This window comes from Aptenodytes forsteri, unplaced genomic scaffold (genome assembly GCF_000699145.1).
Source record: "Aptenodytes forsteri isolate BGI_AS27 unplaced genomic scaffold, ASM69914v1 Scaffold96, whole genome shotgun sequence".
In the NCBI taxonomy this organism is placed as follows: domain Eukaryota; kingdom Metazoa; phylum Chordata; class Aves; order Sphenisciformes; family Spheniscidae; genus Aptenodytes; species Aptenodytes forsteri.
The window spans coordinates 8,760,214-8,771,462 of NW_008795029.1; the positions used below are offsets into that span (position 1 = coordinate 8,760,214).

The window sequence follows — 11,249 nt, forward strand, 5'->3', positions numbered from 1 at the left end:
AAACACCCTTGCTGGAACGCGCCTCCATGACTCTGCCAGGCAGAGAGAGGCAAGCCTCCATCGGGCACCTCCACGGCTGCCACAGCCCATGAAGTGAAACTGTGTTTATTGAAGCAAACTGTAAAACAAATGGGCTACTATGTCCATCTCCTTTATTTGCAGCTCTGCGTTATAATGATTACAGGTCGACTTTCATGAACTGTACAAGCAGTAAAAGGCGGCCAACTATGCTTTACATCATTGTTTCACACAAAGCAAATACAGAAATACCCAATTGCCTAATTTTCTATTTAAAAAAATGTCTATAGGCACAAAGCAGAAGAATGTTGGAAAAGAGAGCCAAGGGAAGAGGTATGCATAAATAAAGAAGTACTTCTTACATCAAAAATGTCCCAAGAATCACAAAGTCTGCAGAAGCTTGGTTAATCAAATACTGCAGTACTGATCTCATCAGTATAAAAGTGAAAGAGCTTTAGTTCTGTAATAAAAATTTCAATTTATTTTATTTTATTTTGGAGAGAGGGAGGGAGGGCCAAAGGGTGGAAGGAAGGTGTAAGAGAAGGAAGGGCAAACTTTAAAACAGCAGCCAGTATTAGGAAGGGCAGTAGGAGAGGTGAACAGGCACATTGGAACCATGGGAACATGTAAATTGACCACTGTCAAACCAGTGTAAATTTCTTGGTTTCTCATGGAAAACATTTTATCCACATATTTTCCTCCCAAACATATATCCAACACTGTCTTCAATATACGACTTTGTTGGTAACTTTTAGAACAGGAATAGCGCGTTTATTCCTGCCTCCCCATCGCTGTAAAAAGTTACCTAGATGATTTCAAACACTTTCTTCAGCTCTACTATAAGCTGCCAGTCAGACTTCTGCATTTCATCCCTGAACCAGTCCTTCAGAGCATCGATGGACTGACGACTGATCTGTAACACACAAGACAAGCCCATCAGAAACACACACACACACGCACGCTAGCAAAGGCGGCTTTTGGCGCCTGGGAAGCAATTAACCTGAAGAAAGGGCATCCGTTTGCGCAGCAGGACACACACACGACGCTAGCAAAGGCGGCTTTTGGCGCCTGGGAAGCAATTAACCTGAAGAAAGGGCATCCGTTTGCGCAGCAGGAACGCTCCTTCTAATCCCAGTTTTGCTACTGATCTGCTGCGTGACCTGTCCCATTCCTTCCCTTCTTTTCTTCTCCCACCCCTTACCTGGTCTGCAGAAGCACAGACCATCTCACACCTCATGCGGCAAGGCGAGAACCTGTGACCGGAGAGGATCTCCCGCTTCCCCCAGTGCCCACCGCACCAGCACCACCTCCCAGTCCCTGTCACAGGCCCTGCATCTCCATCTGAGAAGCCCCTGTGGCTACTCACCCCCCAATTTGTGGGTACATGCCCCCAGCGTGTGTGTGGCAGGGGGTGTCTTACAACACGGTAACTAAAGCAGGCAGGGATGCGGAGGGCTGTGGCTTTGCCTCTCACGGCAGAAAACCGAGCAAGGGATCATCTCCTCCTCCAAGCCCAGTGTTCCGGAATCGGAGCAACTGAAGTATTGCTATTTATTGCACGATTTCCAAACCAGGCAAACACAGTCACGCTGTAGTGCCACGGGGGACTGCTAAGCTGCTCTGAGCACCAGCTACATACAACAGTATGCAAATAGCTCATTTAGCATTTTACCCTCTCAGGTGCAGTAAGCTGCAAGGCATTTTGAGCTGCAGGACATCATTCCTTTGGTCCTCTTGAGGGGGGCACTACTACAAGTCTCAAAACAAGGCTACAGAGAAACTCGGCTGAACAATGCCACACGCGAACCATTTCACGTGTCTGCCAGTCTCTGATGGAAGGCTTCTAGTGTATGGTTTTCAGGCTTCGTGCAACATTTCCACTTCACACAAGCTACCGCTATGTCACAAGCCCTCTCCAAAAATGCAGATTGCTTTTACCTTACTGACGAGGATATCTGTTGCTTCAAAGTGTCGTCCATACATTTTAGGTGATTCACCAGGAATAGGTTCTATTTTAACACATACTTCTTGGCCTTTTTTTGCAACCTCCACTGGCTTATGGTTTATTTCAATACTTGTAACTATTCCGATTTCAACAAACTGTAATACAATGAAGAAGCTGTAATACACATCCACAAAAGCTCTGTGCACACACTCTTCTCTAAAGTCCTGTTTATATATACAGACTTGCTCGTACGAAGTACTGCACTATCGGAGCAGCCGCCTCGGAACTGGCAAAGCAATACATGCTGCACTGTACGCACATTGCACTGAAAAGGGCAGCGATGTCAAACCATCCATAGCTCCACCCCCTTATCCATCTGGGATATCAATTTGTTAGCCCTCAAGACACCAGGAGTTGACTTCCCCCCCTTATCAGCTACCAGGAATGACAGTTTTGCTTGTTACTCCATCTCACGATACAGAAATCGCAGCGGGGGAGGTAGGGCGGTTGACTGACAAACACCCTCTAGCCACGCTTCCCGGCAGGGCCCTGCGGCAGTCAGGAGGGCTGTGCCCCGCCACAGGACTCGGCTCTGTTCTGGCAGAGAACAGCAAGATCACCGGGAAAGAGACGTGATCGGCAAGTCTCAATCTCCTCTCCTACCGAAACTCTGTACGCTGGGGAAAGGCACGCAAACGCTTCCTGGTGCATCGTCCCAGCAACGACCAGGTAGATCAAACGTCCACCGGGAAGAGGCGCTTACTTACGTTTTTGCTAGGTACACACATGGGAGTCCCCTGCTTCACCTGGCCGGCCTCCACAACTACACCCATCACTATTGGGTCACGGGAGTTGAAAATAAACTGAGGGAGTATTTTCATCTTGCAAGGAAATACTGCTATATGCCTGGAAGATGACAAAGAAAAGGCATTTTGAAATAGATACTGGAACAGCGTCCACAGCGGTAACAGTTCTGCCTTCTCCCACGCTTCTTGGGCGTTCACTGGGGAGACTTGGGGAGAAATCAAGCAGGAAAACATTCTTTTCCAATCCTGCTAATTCTAGTCAATACTTGATCTTCGAGAACTATAGGGAACAATAATCAAGCATGGCTGGCATGGATTTTAATTTTGACTGCCTTGGGCTGTCAACTAAGACCAAGACCAAAGGAATAGTAATTTTACAGTATGATTATAGTCTCAGAAGAGCATAGGAATAGAAATATTATTGCCTCAACCCATCACAGGGACTCCAAAAATTCAAGATTTTTGTTTGTAAAGTGAACAAGTAAGTTTAGACACTGAGGTATACAAACTCAAATTGGGATCAATATGAAATGATGAAAATCATTTTCATTTAGTTTGTCCATCCTTACTTTACTGAGGATCAGCCAATGACACAGATTCCAAAAATTAATTCTGGGTCCCTATAAATTCTTAAATGATTGCATATTCATGTTACTGCAGTCAGAATTAAGCCCTGTACACTGGAATTGTATAAATATGAAGCAACAGAATCCAAATCCCTTTAGTTTTGTTTTCTTAACTCTGCAAGACTAACCCATCTGTCACAAACTAGGAACAGAGGCCAAGTATACAAAGCAAACCTTAGTAAGAACACTCCATATTACATGACAGTTTTAGCTAAATCTGACAACTGCTTCACAACTCTCACCCAACTAAGCCTAATCCCAGATGTAAACGATTCAACTGGAGTACTGAATTCTCGAAAACTATCAATTTATTGTTACTATCCTCTTCCTCCTCTCCTTCCTTCCCATCAGAACTACATCCTAAGTAACAATATGGAAACAAGAAGTTAAAGGCGATTTCTATTTTCTTGTAAATATTGAGACACTGTTATTTGGCAAGCATCCAGAATAGGATTGCTCTTACTTACTTGAATTCCTCTTGTTTCTGTTTTTTGTAGTCTTGTCTGTATTTTGTGAAGGCATCAAATAAGTGATAAATTATTTCAGCACTAAAAATTCGAACTCCTAAACTATCGGCCATCTCCTGTGCGTCACGTTCAATCCTCACATCAAATGCTAGAATGACTGCGTATCTGTAAGTAAAAATAAGTCAAACAGTTTACTAGACAGACCGTAGAACTAGAGCTAAGGAGGGGGCCTTCCTGAAACACCACCGCGCATTTATCAACATAGTAAAGCAAAGAAGTTACTTACTGCGGGTCATGCTCCAACATAACTGATGCCTTCATAACGTCTTTTTTATGGACAGGACCTATATTAATTCCTGAATACTGTTGAAGAAGAAAGCCACATAAATCAGTCGCTAACCTTTCTGAGTCGAAAGGAAACAGTTACCAACCCAAACGTAGGAACAGCCACATCAGATACAGCATAGAAGTACTTACTGGCACTTCTGACGTTTTAAGAAATTCAAGTAATGCTTCTAAAGAGCCTAAAGTAGAAGCCTGGACATAGACACCTTTCTCTTCCAATTTGATTGCATTCAGTGTTTGCTTCAGTTCATGTATTAGTTCATCCTTTAGAAAAAAAAAAGGAGAGAAAAGGAAGTTTTAGTTCTATTGCTATTTATGCCTCGGGGTACAAAGTCTTTCTGTTCATGAGCTGCTGGAAGTATGTGACAGCCGTACTGATAGGTACCAGCCTACGGACTCGCAGTATAGGTCGTACACAGCCCTGTGATACGCTGCTGCTTCTTCCTGGCATTAGACAAGTCTGAACTGAGCTAGACTTGAGGATTTTGCAAGGTGACCATGTAACGCAAAGCAGATGCCCATCTTGGGAGTTAGTAACATCTCACTGCAGACTACGCGTTGCTCTCCCCAGCACTGTAAGTTTCTGCCGGCAAGACTGAGTGAACACACACCCCAGAGCGGGTGGCAGTATCTCTGGTTGCCAACTGAGGATCGACAATAAAAGCAGACACTCCTAAAACCATGAGCTGGAAAGGATTCTGAGTGCTCTTTAGGCCTAGGTACGAAACAGAGGATACAAAAGCAGCAAGGCCATTTTGCTGCTTTCAGAGAAGTTAAAACCACCATTTTTTAAGAGCCCATGCCTTTTAAAGCCACCACTCAGTCTTTGCCTCTGCCAGATGAATGGGTGTTGCCATCTACTTTAAGCCCTCACATATCTACTACTAGTACACTTCACATACATACTCGTATGAGCCCAGAAACAAGGTCTGTATTTGGAGGACCTGAAAGATTAACCTTCCTTTAGAGGCAAAGATAAGTAGACAGAAGGCTACAGTAAAAATATGGTTAAAAGTAAAATATCAACATGTGAGTTTCCTTTTTAAACTAACTTCCTGACTTCGGAGAGCAGGAGCATCTCATCTCAATTTTGGTTTTAAGATAGGTACGTTCTTTCCTCTGTCATTTTTAAAGCGTAAGTCACAAAAGAAATTTACTACAGAAGTCTTAAATCAGCTTTGCAATTATGATAGTTTGAAGAATGCTACTAGCGGATATTTGCCTAATATAATTTGATTCAAGTATATGCATAAATTACTACAAATACCAAACCAGTAATTAACATATAGTCAAACTACGCTATGATACTTGTTTTCAAACCTTATTCTACCAGCAGAGACACCCCAGCAAAATATCAGAGAAAAGCTACAGGTAAAGATACTAAACACATCACCACACTAATGCTTCACAGGGACACAAGGCTACAGCATGTTATTGTAACGGTTTTTAAAACACAACCCAAAAAAGCATACTGAGCTCTCAACATTTTGAATGAGCTTCGTCACCAGAGAACTCAGTTGCCCTCAGTTTGTCTTATTTCAACATTAGCCACCTCACCTTGAGGACTGGGACCTCATCCTCTTTATAAGCTACGAGCAATGGCAAACCGGCCAGTGTTTTTTCCAAATCTTTCCCAAGAATCTTCACCCCTTGAGCAGCAACGACCTCTTTGTGCTTTTCGTACTGGTTCTGAAAAGGAGAATACACAATAGCAAAGAGTTCATGTAGATGCTACACAGCAACACAAAGCAGTGCTGAGCAGCTAAAGAACTTGCCACCAGCAAGCACAGCAGATAGCATGTCAGTGAAGTCCAGCAGCTCCCATCTTTCATCAGTGATTTTCTCTACTTCACATTCCTGGCGCGCATGTTTCAGTCTGCGTGCTCCTCTCCCATCAGATACCTTCCCAACCCCCACCCTCCCCGCCCAGGCAGGCAGGGCAGGGGGAATTGTCTAAAAAGGAAGGCAACAGCCAAAAAGGAATATATACAAGAAAAGAGCAAGCAGCAATAGGCAGCTGCTCACTAAAAACAAAACAAACCAAACCCACACAAATTCAGCCCCATAGGGAAGTAAGAGGAAGATGCTCACAGCTCAGCTACAGCACTAAAGCTTAGCTGATACAGCCCAAGGCTGTGGGCAGGAAGAGCTGTCTCATTCTCCCACTGGAGGCCTCCCAATCCAGCCTTCTCATGTACGTAGTTCCATGCTCGATTTCCCAGGTGCTCCTCCCCACCCAGGGGAACCTCAAAGATCTCTCCCCGCTCAGGGCATGGCTCTAAGGCATCACAGAAGCAGTTACTTCTGAAGACTTTTAAATCAACGTTGGAGGGATTTTCTGGTTTGTTTCTTCATTTCTTTTGTTTAGGAGATGTCCCATCCTTTTCTTGAAACTGCAAGGCAGCTTCCTTCCTCAGTAAGCACTTTGTTCCTGCAAGCCTCTATTCTTTAGCCCTCCACCCCAAAATTTGGGTCTTATTTCAAGGATGACAGTTCCCCGTGGACAGGCTGAATTGCAATGTATCCTCACTGCCTGCTCCAAAAAAACCCAAACAAACCAAAAAAACCCCACAGCTCTCCTAGATCCACTTCCCCAGCTAAAGGTTCCCAAATCCCGTGTTCTTCATCTTGGTGCTGCTACCCTATACTCCCATCTCCCACCAAAGTGCAGAAACTCATCTGAAGATGGTGTTGATGGGAACCTGTGATCTGTTACGTTGCTATTCAGTCCCACAAAAAACCTTCAGTCTCGTAAGAGTTTCACACACCAGTTTATCTTCTGCTTTAAATAAAGGGAAGCAAACAGATGGAAATGCTTTCGATTCCTTCCTCACAGTACCAGAATATATTCGACCGCTTCCAGCAAATCAGAGAACATAACCTAAGCATAAACGTCAATCTTCCTTTTGCCACTCTCTAGCAGTTACCAAGTTATTGCCGTAAAGCTGCGCTCCAGAGTGGGAAGCCTGACTTAGATTCTCCAAGGTAACTGTCCTACCCCACAAGCGTATTAGACTGCCATACGCACAAGCAGAAAGAGTGGCTCTTGTCTTCCTATGTAAAGCAGGCCAAGAAGCCCTCGCTCAGATTCTACCTCAACGTCAATACTGCATCCTTCAGCACCTCTGAGGCCACAATGGTCTCACAACAGAGAATCACTGTGGTGGAAAGAGAATGCCAACGTCAACCCAGGCCCCGGCAATTATTAGTACTACTTTACAAGTTTGCAGGAAGGAACTAGATTAAACGCTAAGGACTACAGTGGCTTGCAGGGACACAGTTCCTCAATGAAATGAAGCGCACCACAATTGTTATGGCCTTAGATTAGGACTCCGATACTAGTTTTCCACCTCTAAACCAAACCTTTAAGGCCTGTCCTATTACATTACCTACGTTATCTCTGGTTTTCTTTGCCTCAAACAAAATCTGTGCAGACACTTATTCCTTCCCTTTTAAACAGGAAAAATCAGAGCAGCTCTTTGCATCATCTTTGAATTGTATGTATTAATATTAATGTATGTATTAATGTACTTATAGCCTTTCATTTCTGTGGCTCTCCTCCTCCTTCTTTCACAGGAAGCAATACAGGCAGGATCTCAAATTCAGTGTCTCTTCCCAGTCTATTAAGACTAGGGCAGCAAAACAACTCTTGAAAATGACAAAAGGCTGCAGATCCTGCAGAGGTCCTGGTCATCACCGCTCACCAGTTACTCCTAGAAACTCACTTGTTCACTTTTCTAAAATCTAAGTGTATATGATTTTTGTTACCAAAAAACCACTTTTACTAATAATATAACCGTTAACTCAGAAGTCACTGTACTGGTACACTCCAATGTCCATTTAAGATGGGTATCTCCCTCTCACACGTAGCCACATGCTTGAATCCCTTATTAAAGCATACACATCTTAATCCTCACTGCAAAGCAACTCCTTGATCCTTTTCTTTGCCACCGTTATAACAGACACACCAATAGGTATATACAAGTACATTCACGAAAACACTAGATGTGCACTGTCTTCCCCTTTAAGTCACCCTTAGATACAGCTAATATAACGGCACTCCACTACGTTCTCATTTTTTATAAAACTTGATGGGGTTTTTTTTTTCTGGTTCTGAATCTTCTCTAAGCGTCAATACACTAACCAGTTTCCATACCTTAACTCGTAGCTCCTTCATAGGAGGAGGTAGCAGAAGACCTCTAATCTGAGTTACTATAGGACCTTCTACCCCAGGAACAATAATGGTGTCTCCTTCTTTCAGGCGTCCGTTAATCAAAATAACATCTATGGTAGTGCCCATGCCTGGCAGTGCTTTAACCTGAATGAAAGGGGAGAAAAAAGTTACTCCCTATTTAAGCACTTCAAACAAACTTTTTTTTAACCAGGACGAAGGGGGCAGGGAAGGGAGAAATTTCTAGATGAATTTCAAAGAACAGCTGCTGAATTACCTCCATGACTTGAGCTCTCAGCTCCTGACACTCAGCCAGTCTCTTGGTCAGCATAGTTTGCGTTAGCTCAACGAGAAGAGCTATCAGACTTCCCATGCCATCCCCTGTGTGAGCAGAGGTAGGTACAAGAGAAACAAAAGTGCGGGGATCCTTATTCTCATAAAACAAGGCAGCGTTCAAGCCCTGGAATCAGGATTAATAGTTATACAGGGAAAAACATATATACACACACATCAGTATTAACAGTAACATTCAACCCCAGTCAATTACTATTGCATTTTTTTAAATCCCAATTTTTAAACAAACATTGTTACTGATAGTATGCCATGGAACATGAAGCCTCAACCCACACTTGGAAGCAGTATGGGATAACTCTACAAAGCTAATTACCACATCTAGCTTCTAGACAGCATTGTATGTCGCCAACAGAAGTTCCCAGAACTGATGCGATTCATGCCTGCCAGCTTCCAAGGGAACAAGAGGCAGATGGGATTCTCTCAGGTGAGTCCCAAAGAGAGAAAGAATAGGGACAGAAAACTTAATCTGCTATTCATGACTCCATTGACCAGGCATAGCAATTAGCTGCTACTTTTCTCCAAACTAGCACTCTAAGGATGGAGCAGTTGAGAGGTTAATTTAGCAACAACAAAGTTTGGTTTATGAGATGTAAACACCAAGGTGTCAGAAGAGATGCAACAGTTTTCTTGACATTCCAAGTTGTTTTGTGGAAAGGAAAAAAAAACAACCAACCCCCCCCACACACAAACCACACCACCCACCTACCATCTTTACTCTCACTTTTGTTAACAGAAGAACCTTGAATATTCCAGCCTACCTGTTTCGCAAATTCCACTATGATAGCTTTTGCACGCTCTTCAAATTCATCTTTTGTATTCTTTTTCTGCTTCTTTAAGGTGACAGCTACATCCGTATCTGGACTTTTTTTCCAATCATATAACCTATCAATCTTGAAAATACAGTAATACGTCATCTTATGCAGCTTACTAAAGGGCATCTTTATGCTTATGCCACATCATCTGTGATAAATACTTTACCAGCCAACATAGCTAGCCACCTATTTGCTCCAGTATCAAATCTTTTTATTTGCTTTAGCTGCTATATTTATCTCTGTTTATGTATTTACCCAATGTCGGACAGTATTTCACGATAGCAATACTACTTCAGGTTTTAAAGATTCAAGCTATAATAATCTAGGTTCGTATGGGAAAAGTTTATATACATTAACTACATCAAGTTTAAGGTAAAACATTCAGAAGAAAGAGACCCATACAGAGCTTCCCATACACACAAAAAAATGTGGGGTTTTTTTTTCCCCCGAGAAGAGACTGTACTAGTTTTACAAAGAACTTTTAAAACTTACTGGTGAATTTGGACCCTTTCCCATGTTGCTACAGAGAAGGGATCACAGGGGGGGGTTGTTCAAAAGACACAATCGCATACTTCAGAAATACTTCCCTAAGTACACTTTCAAAGCAGGATGGACTCAGTCCAAGAAACTATTACATTTGCTGTACAAATCAAAACTACATCTTTAGAAAATGGATTATAACCTGAAGTGCAAGAACTTTTGGCTATTTAATCTCAGGCTCCCTGTGGGCCTTAACACCTCTCCATCCAATAGGTTTTTTTTAAAAAAGCAGCTGTTTTCAGCAATGAGATAATGGCCTCCTCAGTTCCAACAAACTTCAATCTTAACACTCATTTCATTTTTTGAAGTATACTGCAATTTTTACACTGCACACAAATACCCTTCTGTAAGTTCTCTGTCAGCATGTCAGAGAGCATCCAAAGTCATGGGACACGAGTAATTTCCTTATTATAATTCATGTAAGTCATCACAAACAGCCAGTGTAATTTCTCATGCACAGGATTCCTAAAAACAAGGCTGAAAATAATTGGCTTTACCATTGAATATTGCAGAGCCTGAAATACTTCCCACCAGTGATCAACATTACTGTCCCATGAGCTTAAAAGCTAGCTTGTCTTCAAGTCAAACTAACAAGTATCAGTAGCTAAAATAAAGTCAGACTTTTCAATATGAAGCTTGTCTTTCAATTTTATCAGAGAATGCACACAAATCTATGTAAGTAGGTGCAAGAAAAAAAAAACCACAACTGAAGTACAACTTCAGTTGGGAACCATATAAGGAAGTTACATAAGGTAAAGAAATTTATCAGTAAGGACTCTGAGAACCACCGATAGATTGTTCTGCAAAGCTCCTGCAAAGCCATTGGGGTATCAAGGACGTGAAAAGTGCAACAGAGAGGATCTAAGAACCACTGCTTCAGACTTTACACAAACAATTCAAGTTCATGGAAGAAAACAGAAAACTGTCAGATGCCAAATACACTATTAGAGTAGAATAACACACTATTAGATTAAAAAGCTATCTTACCTTGTTGAGAGCTACTATAAAGGGGCATTTCTTCGATTTCAACAGATTTATTGATTCAATTGTCTGTGGCTCCAAACCATGCATGATGTCAACTACAAGTATAGCAATATCACAAAGCGAGCTTCCTCTATTTCTTAGATTGCTGTGGCATTGGGGGGGGGGGGGGGGGGGGGAAGAA

At 42.5% G+C, this 11,249-nt stretch overlaps 1 protein-coding gene across 1 annotated transcript in view; it reads right to left on the reverse strand.

Annotated features, from left to right (window-relative positions):
* Positions 1 to 135: 135 nt before the first annotated feature.
* EIF5B (eukaryotic translation initiation factor 5B) overlaps positions 136 to 11,249 on the reverse strand; it is a 24,850-nt gene continuing 13,736 nt past the window's right edge. The window contains exons 14-24 of the mRNA XM_009276131.2: positions 11,072 to 11,213; positions 9,491 to 9,622; positions 8,656 to 8,838; positions 8,364 to 8,525; positions 5,765 to 5,896; positions 4,340 to 4,471; positions 4,149 to 4,225; positions 3,863 to 4,027; positions 2,731 to 2,869; positions 1,957 to 2,118; positions 136 to 931 (exon numbers count right to left, since the gene is read on the reverse strand). Coding sequence (XP_009274406.1) covers positions 824 to 931; positions 1,957 to 2,118; positions 2,731 to 2,869; positions 3,863 to 4,027; positions 4,149 to 4,225; positions 4,340 to 4,471; positions 5,765 to 5,896; positions 8,364 to 8,525; positions 8,656 to 8,838; positions 9,491 to 9,622; positions 11,072 to 11,213 — 1,534 coding nt within the window. The 3' untranslated portion in view covers positions 136 to 823. The remainder of the gene's footprint in view (positions 932 to 1,956; positions 2,119 to 2,730; positions 2,870 to 3,862; positions 4,028 to 4,148; positions 4,226 to 4,339; positions 4,472 to 5,764; positions 5,897 to 8,363; positions 8,526 to 8,655; positions 8,839 to 9,490; positions 9,623 to 11,071; positions 11,214 to 11,249) is intronic.